Source organism: Malus sylvestris, chromosome 15, assembly GCF_916048215.2.
Source record: "Malus sylvestris chromosome 15, drMalSylv7.2, whole genome shotgun sequence".
NCBI lineage: Eukaryota > Viridiplantae > Streptophyta > Magnoliopsida > Rosales > Rosaceae > Malus > Malus sylvestris.
Genome location: NC_062274.1, coordinates 30,429,496 through 30,437,863, shown reverse-complemented (window position 1 = coordinate 30,437,863; position 8,368 = coordinate 30,429,496). Strand labels below are relative to the sequence as shown.

Sequence of the window (8,368 nt, the reverse complement as noted above, 5' to 3'; positions counted from 1 at the left end):
CATCTTCATCCAAGTTTGAATAAATGGCATCAAACACTATTAGCAGCCGCAAGTAGACATGAAAGCGGCGCCAATTACTATGACGAAGTTAGTGTTTTCACAGTTTATTTTAAATGTTTAATTATATTACATTTAATTTTTGTAATTATATGTCATTATATTACATTTAATTTCATGAATTAATTTTCTAAAATTTTTGTAATTATATTTTTTAGGTACGCCAAGTGGAGGAATTGTATATGGAGGGCAGCTCAAAACCTTTTCAGTTTCACGGTTGTTGGGAAATTTGTAAAGGGTGGGTGTTATTTGAAGATCCACCTCAACATAGTGTGGATCCTTTGGGAGCTGCATCCCTATTTGTAAATATGAATGAAGATGGATCTCCTACCATTCAACAAACAAGGGTAGAAAATCCGACTCCATCCGAAAGTTCTTTACCTAGGGCTATGAGACGAAACAAGGCCCAAAGGTTGAGGGAAAAGGGCAAGGCAAATGCTGATTACGCCGCTCAACATGAAGTGGCGGCCTCATTGCGATTATTGGCGGAGCAAAATGCCCTTGAGGCGGAAGAAAGGAAGTGTAGGCATGAAGAACAGGTCAAGCAAATACAAGAAGAGATGAATGATAAGAATATGGAAAGGAACACTTCGAATTACACTCCAATGAGTAAGACCTATTTTGATAGGAAAAAAAAAGAAATTATGAGTTGACTGCAGTTGTTTGTGACAGACTATACTCCTACGATGGCGGATGATGAAGGTAATAATGATTATGAATATTAAATTTAAGTTATTGTAGTTTTTAAATTTAATTTTTCATTTTTAAATTTTAGTTGTAGTTTTTAAATATAAGTTGTAGTTTTTAAATTTAAATAATAAATTATGTTTAACCCTCGGTTGGAGACGGTTTTTTGTGACAGGACTAAAACGAGGCCTCTGACCCTTTGGCCGTCGGTTGGAGATGGAGACAAATATGACCTTGTATTGTTCATTAAAATATTAATATGTTGAAGAATCTTGAAGGACCAGAGAGCTAAAACTAGCCATCTGGCCAACCTTCGGTTGAAGATGGACTCAAGCACAGCAGAGCTGGAGCCGCCCAATCCGGATCTTCCGCAACTTGTTTTGGGCAAAATTTCTTCCCCCCACCCGCAAAAGTCCTATTCACCCCCATTTTTTTATTATTCACTTTCTTCTCCTCTTCTTATATTAAACCACAACTTCTTTCTCATCTCTCTCTTCCTTCTTCTCCTTCACCTTCTCTGTCTCTTCAACTTTAAGCTTCTCTCTCTAAAAACCCAGCTCAACTTTGAAGCATTTGAGCTAAAACCCAAATGGGTTATGCATGCATTGTGCTTACGAGTCCTTAATCAAACTTATTAGCCAGCTTAATCTACCAGCTTAACCTCGTGAGTATCGTTCTTCAGTAACGCTCGAGGCAGTTTCAGTTTTATGGGGGAGTGAGAAACAAAAATGTAAAAATTTGAAATTGGTTTTTTCTTTCAAGTGGCTGTTTGTTTGCTGAGAAAATTTAATTAATTAGTTTCTTTTTGTGACGATTCCTCCATTTTTTGGTTCCTCAGATTTATTACAAGCTGACAAAAAGCAAACCCGAAACGTCTATTAGTCAGATACAAATACATGGCTCCAGCGAGCAATTGGTTGTCCTTCTCTCTCATGTCTCCCATGGAAATGCTGAGGTCCTCTGAGTCCGATCAATCTCCCTTCGTCCCTTATGACGCGTCCTCCGCCGCCTCCCCCCACTACTTCCTCGACAACTTCTATGCCAGCAACGGTAAGTGGGTTCTTTCTCTTTTGTCCGATCGAGCTTTCTTTGTGCTCTGTTTGGTTGCCGAGAAAATAGTTTACAACCGGTTTGTGATAAGTGTTCACTGAGAAAATATGACTAAAGAACATTTTTTTTGTCTTTAATCGCCGACTGAAATCTTACTTTTGGGTCACGTGAAAATCTGAAAAACTTGTCATCTGTTTGGCTGATGAGGGAGGTGAGTCGGAGCAAAAGTACAAGAAATTTCTGTTTGGTTGGCAAGAAAATATAAATGCTCTCTCTATATCTCTAAACTGCATGTGCGTAATAATCAGAGTTTTTGTTTTATTTTGTTTCTTTTTTTAAGGGTGGCAGACGAACCCAAAATCCCAAGTGTTTTTCACAGACGGTGAGGATCAAAGCAAGCAACAAGGCCAGTCCGATTCGCCGAATCTGTCACCGTTCGTCGACCCACAGAGCCATACCCAGCACATCCCGAAGCTCGAGGACTTTCTCGGCGATTCGTCATCAATGGTGCGCTATTCCAATAGCCAAACAGAGACCCAGGACTCATCGTCCCTGACCCACATGTACGACCAGAGCTCCACCTACTTCGGCGGCGACCACCAACAGCAGGAAGATCTCAAGGCGATTACCGGGTTCCAAGCCTTTTCGACCAACTCGGGCTCGGAGGTGGAGGACTCCGCGTCCATGGCCCGGACGACTCAGCATCAGCAGCAGCTCGCTTGCGCCGAGTTCGGGGGTCATTCCATTGAGTCGAACGGGAACGAGTTGGGGGTCTACAACTCCAGCTGCAGGACGAATGCTTTGTCGCTTGGAGTCACCACCACTCAAAGCTCTTCCGATCAGAAGAAGGCCATTGTCGCCGTCGACAACGACGGCTCAAAGAAGATTGCTGATACTTTTGGTCAGAGGACTTCGATTTACAGAGGGGTCACCAGGTGAGAAGAAGAAATCCATCCCATAATCCCATTTTTCTCATTTAATTAATTAATTATTGAATTAATGTTGACATTTTCCATATTTAAATAAAGGGGTATCTGATTAAATTTGGTGGGAATGCAATGCATGCGTCTGGGAGGGAATAATTAAGGGAGTTGGGCTTTTAATAAATGTTGGGTTTTGGGCTTTTAAATCGACTTTCTGTGCAAATTGTGGGGTTTGAGGATTTGACTGATTAATTTAAGCTAATGAGAAAGTAAATAAAAATGGATAAAAAAGTAGAAAGACCGTCTGCGACTCTGAATCTATCTCTGTGTATTTTTGGCGCAGACACCGGTGGACGGGTAGATATGAAGCGCATCTATGGGATAACAGCTGTAGAAGAGAGGGTCAGGCCAGGAAAGGGCGTCAAGGTCTCTTTCTCTCTCTCATTTTCTGCATTCTGTGTTAATAGATACAGTATACGAACATGTGTAATTGTGTACACTCATAGGTATGGAGATTTTCTAGTATGCTTCGGTATATCTTAATACGCCCTGGTGTTTTTGTGTACCGCTATGTGTAGTTGTTAAATCTTTGGTCTGATGCGATAATGAAGATACACGGTCAAAAATGTTAGTGTGTTTCGTAGCATTTTCGTACACATAATGCATAGAGTAAAAACTGTAGCTCTGAAAAGAAGCTTGCATGCAGATGCACTGGCGGAGGGAGTTAAGGACCAGGGGTTGCCTGGGCCTATCCTAGCTTTCTAAAACAAATATATATATATATATATATATATATATATATATATATATATATATATAAATAAGGGAATTATGCATCCTTATATTGCTTCAAGTCCTGCTTTCCAAGTTTCAAGCATAACCCCATCTCCCAATTAGCTTTAATATTTTATCTATCTCCTTAACACAAATTAATAGCATTTAAAATCAAAGCAATATTTCGGTTTTCTTTAAATAGAAAACATTCAATTTTAATTATGAAAATTTAAAAAATTCCCCTTTTCTTTTTGATATCTCATACATTTTATAATCCTAAATTTGAAATCTATTAAACAAATAAGTTTTAAATTTCTTTGTTTCTCTATTGTTTCTGCTTTATTCTACATATTACATGAGATTTATGGTTCGTAAAGTTTTTATTTATCTCATTGAGTTGAATAGTCGTCAAGGATAATTATAATTTTTTGTGAGTATGTAATATTATATGTGCATATGTTGTTTTGAACATTTGATTTTGATATATATCATATTAGCTTTGTAAATACCATCCGCTTAAAAAAAATTTTAAAAAAAACCTTTATGAGAGGCCCCTCCTCACCGAAAATTCTAGCTCCGCCACTGTGCAGATGCAGTATACAAAGGCAAAACCAATGAATCAAATTTAATTGGAAAGAAACTTTCTTTTTCATTAGTCTCGCTAGTCTCGCTAGTCTCGCATGATTGATTGACGCTGCTATCTATGTACCACAAATTGGTACGTTCGTTTACTGTTTCGTGTTTTCTGAGTTTCCCCTCTTTTCTTTTCTTGTCTCTTCCTTCTTTTTTTTGAGAATTTTTAATCTTTACGATGATAAATGAACGGACACGATGAAGTTTTCGAATCCTCACAAAAAGAATGCCGATAGGATCCTATTTCCTTTTCTTTTCATTTCTCTGATTATATTTCTTTCTTTCAATCAATCTTTTGACATGATCAGATCGGCCGCCATTTTGTTCATCTGGGTTTTTAAATTTCCTTGCTTTGTTGTCTCACAGTTTCTTCCATCTCCTTCTTCTCCACCTGTGAATTTACAGAATTGCAGAGCTCAGCGACTCTGATATTTTTCTGACCACCTTCAACTTTTGCTTTTGCTTTTGCTTTCATCTCCCTCTCTCTACAATTTTGGGTTTGACCGAAGCACCCACTTGAATTGGTTATTATATTATACTCCTTTATCAACGCCGAAACTTGTTGAAAGTGACCTCCCTGGACTGGAGCCTGATAAAGTGCGAGACCTAGATTCTGGTCCATACTTGGTAAACTTGATATGTGTTGTAGGATGGGGGATCCTCACATTTATCTCTTCATTATACATTTTGTAGTCAATATTTATTAAATGTTGTTTGTGTTTAATTTTAAATAAATTAAAATTAAAATGATTTTTGATCATACAATTTATGATAAATAAATAAGATATAAGGATCTTTAAGATTCTCATAAAAGGAATCGGGATGGGTTCCAAATCCATGTATAGTTACATGTACTATTGCCTGTGAGGTAAAAGGTTAAATAAATATTGGAGTGTAACTTAGACAAGCTGAGTCCAAAAAGTAAAAGAGTAGTTGTGATTGGGACTTTTATCCCTAATTTCACACTAATTGATACGGAATTCATTTAAATTATGATTAGTAGAATTCAAACTTAGGCGCAAAGTAAAGAGAAATTATTGTTTTAACTAACTTGATTAAGTTCAAATCTATGAAGATTATCTATTTTAGCTGAAAATTTTGACTGCTATTTAAGCTGATGTTGAATTCTTTTGACTTTTTTGCATAAAATGTGGGATTATGGATATATTTCTGTCACTCAACTACTGATCCGGTTCTACAGTTTACTTGGGTAAGAAATTTATATTTATAAAAATAAATTTGCTTCTAATTATGTGACTTATATTTAAAAGCTGATTAAACTTTGTGAAATTGTCAGGTGGATATGACAAGGAAGATAAGGCAGCAAGGGCTTATGATTTGGCTGCTCTCAAATACTGGGGTCCTACCGCGACCACCAACTTCCCTGTAATGCACAAAGAATTAATTCTAATATTTCGAATGTTCTTTAGTACTGAGAAGGTGGGCGGCGAAGTACTTAACAATTTGGTTTTCAAATTCTCAGGTTTCAACTTACAGCAAAGAACTGGAAGATATGCAGCATATGACCAAGCAAGAATTCATTGCCTCTCTCAGAAGGTTTGCTCTGACCGATCCCCTTCGGAATTTCCACCCCCCCCCCCTCCCCCCCGCGTATGTTATGTGCGGTTAATTAAACATTTCTCCCCAATTTTTCACTTGCAGGAAAAGCAGTGGTTTTTCAAGAGGTGCTTCTATTTACAGAGGGGTTACAAGGTCAGTACATCGATATTCAAATCATTCTTCGTTACATTTTGTTTCTTAAACCCTGAATTGTTATATATGTTACATAAGCAAGTTGTATTTCATTTATGCATTGTTTAATTCAATATTGCAGGCATCATCAACAAGGCAGATGGCAAGCAAGAATAGGCCGTGTTGCCGGGAACAAAGACCTATACCTTGGAACATTCGGTAACGACTTTAACCAGCATGTTTTGTTTGGATCTCTATAGTACTTTTTTGGCTTAAAATTACTTCACAGTGACATACTGATTACTTGAGACAAATTCAAGTCTCCCGAGTTGATCTTAATTTTGTTTCTAAACCCTAAGCATGAATTCTTTAGATACCCTGATTGATTTGTTAGTTTTTATCTGGATTCGTCTGATACCGCACCACATTGAAATTGGATGTTTCCTGGTCTTTGGAAGAGAATTATCCTGCACATTTTGATAATGTCCTGGCCTTTTATTGTGGACAGCTACTGAAGAGGAGGCCGCTGAGGCGTATGATATAGCGGCCATAAAGTTTAGGGGTATTAATGCGGTTACAAATTTTGAGATGAACCGATACGACGTTGAAGCTATTGGCAAGAGTTCTCTTCCTGTTGGCGGGGCAGCAAAGCGCTTAAAGCTCTCACTCGAAGCAGAAGAGCAGAGACCATCTGTGAACCATGATCAGCAGCATCCTCAATGCAGCATTGGCAGCAACATCAATTTCACTTCCATGCAGCCAGTTCAATCCATACCATGTGGGATCCCATACGATGCTGCAGCTGCCAGCACTTACTATCACCACCTCTTCCACCAATTTCAACCCAACTACTATGGCGCGTCGGATTCAGCTGGACTAAACCCTAACATTGCAACTCAGATGAGCATGATGCCGCAGCAGCCAGCTGAGTTTTACATTTGGCCTAATCACCAATCCCATTGATAAGAGTACCAAACAGTAGTCGTCGGCGATAGGATTAAACAGAACTTGTTGCATTAGCATGTTAGCCGCTAACATTATCCGGCTGACCAACATCTGACCCTCACTCCAATCCACCTCTCAACCTTAGGATTTAGGATTAGGAAAGGCATAGGAGGTTTTTTGTTTGGAGGCTAAAGTTCTGGATAGACAGTAGGAAGCTGGGTTTTGTATCTAAGGTGGGAAATGTGGAATGTTGTTGTCCATTACTTTGTTTAAGAATTTTCTCTTTGGATGTCTTTCCACGCTTGCATTCTCTTTGATTTTGTTCGTTTTTCATCTCCACATATAATATATGAATTCAGATCAGAGAAGGCCCGGGGCAGAGGTTCGAGCTGCCGATGCCGGACTGGTTGTCGGACTGATCGGTAGGGCAAAAAACTAAGGACAACACAATGCGCAACTCTCTAGCCAACTTGCCTAATATGAATTTGCTAATACGATATTTAAACAACTTTGAACTAAAACAAAAGATTTTGAACTCGGGTGCAAAAAGAGATATGCTCTAACCAACTTGCCTAATCTACTCTACGTGTGCTACAACCAAGGCTTATTCTGTATATTTTTACCATGTGAAAGAAAATCACTACATACTGCTGCTCAAGGAAAAACAAATCTTACATATACTTTGTTACAAAAATATGGGCCTTTAAACCCGAAAAGTTCATACAATCCATCAAATTATACCAATTTCATGGGCTAGGATCCTAAGCGATCCAAGCCTTGACTGGCCAAATCCGACCCGGAATCCACCGTCAAGGCCCGCTCAAATGCGTCTATGGCTTCATCCCTCATGCCCTTCCACTCGTAACACTGACCCAAAAGACAAAATGCCGTCGCATCCCCCTCCGCCCGACCCAGCTTGACCGCATCCACCAGGTCTTCAACCGCCGAGTCCACCCGGCGCCTCCGGTTCAGCCCGAGCTTCAACTCGGCCCTCTTCACCAAAGCGTCCCCGCGCTCCTTCTCCGAGAGCGACTTCACGCAAGGCGGCGACAGAGCCGCGTCGAGCGATTTCAGCGCCGACGTTTTGTGCCCCAAGAGATCGAGCGACAGGGCTTTGAGGATGTGTGGGCCCGGGTCCCTGGGCGACAGAGACAGCGCCTTCTCGGCCTCGGTCAGGGCGTTTTTGGCGTGGGCCTGAGATTGGGCCTTGTGAGGAGTGGATCGGGCTCGGGTCAGGAGATGCGACCCGTGGACGAAGTGGCGGGTCGATTGGAGGTTGGCTCGGTTGTTGGTTCGGAGCTTGGTCAGGACGTTTCTGGAGAGATTGTGTATGGCGAAGAACATCGCTAGGGTTAGGATCAGAAGGCCGACCTGCAGCACTACCTCCGGTGTCATTAGATCGAACGGCGGTGATTGAATCCAATTGGATCTGGGTCGTTGATTTGAGTTTCGTACAGAGAACAGAGGCGAACTGAACCTTGGTGGTAAACTTACTGGTTGGTGTTTGTGTATAATGATTTGGAGGGTGCTTCTGCAAATATTTATTTTCGTTTGGGTCCCAAAATTTTCAATTATTACATTAATGAACCAATGCAAAGATTGAATGA

General features: G+C 40.1%; 2 protein-coding genes across 3 annotated transcripts; one reads left to right on the top strand and one right to left on the bottom strand.

Moving 5' to 3' along the window:
• Positions 1-1,215: 1,215 nt before the first annotated feature.
• Positions 1,216-7,054, top strand: LOC126604460 (AP2-like ethylene-responsive transcription factor AIL6). Of its 2 annotated transcripts, none has more exons than XM_050271714.1 (10): positions 1,216-1,408; positions 1,583-1,794; positions 2,135-2,729; positions 3,061-3,143; positions 5,326-5,334; positions 5,422-5,510; positions 5,608-5,681; positions 5,787-5,837; positions 5,959-6,035; positions 6,325-7,054. In XM_050271714.1, exons 2-10 carry the CDS (start codon positions 1,641-1,643, stop codon positions 6,777-6,779), a joined length of 1,587 nt encoding a protein of 528 aa, XP_050127671.1. In that variant the 5' UTR covers positions 1,216-1,408; positions 1,583-1,640; the 3' UTR covers positions 6,780-7,054. The 2 variants fall into 2 exon arrangements, with proteins under 2 accessions (XP_050127671.1, XP_050127670.1); XM_050271713.1 differs by having other exon boundaries at positions 1,216-1,474.
• A 296-nt stretch (positions 7,055-7,350) lies between these two features.
• Positions 7,351-8,330, bottom strand: LOC126604463 (uncharacterized). Its single transcript, XM_050271716.1, has one exon. It carries the CDS (start codon positions 8,154-8,156, stop codon positions 7,515-7,517), a length of 642 nt encoding a protein of 213 aa, XP_050127673.1. The 5' UTR covers positions 8,157-8,330; the 3' UTR covers positions 7,351-7,514.
• Positions 8,331-8,368: the final 38 nt, after the last annotated feature.

Excerpts from the sequence above, each read along its gene's own strand:
- LOC126604460 (XM_050271714.1), top strand. The coding sequence starts at position 1,641 with ATGGCTCCAGCGAGCAATTGGTTGTCCTTCTCTCTCATGTCTCCCATG. Across the intron at positions 1,795-2,134 it reads CAACTTCTATGCCAGCAACG|GGTGGCAGACGAACCCAAAA; the intron begins GTAAGTGGGTTC and ends TCTTTTTTTAAG. Across the intron at positions 6,036-6,324 it reads CCTATACCTTGGAACATTCG|CTACTGAAGAGGAGGCCGCT; the intron begins GTAACGACTTTA and ends TATTGTGGACAG.
- LOC126604463 (XM_050271716.1), bottom strand. The coding sequence starts at position 8,156 with ATGACACCGGAGGTAGTGCTGCAGGTCGGCCTTCTGATCCTAACCCTA.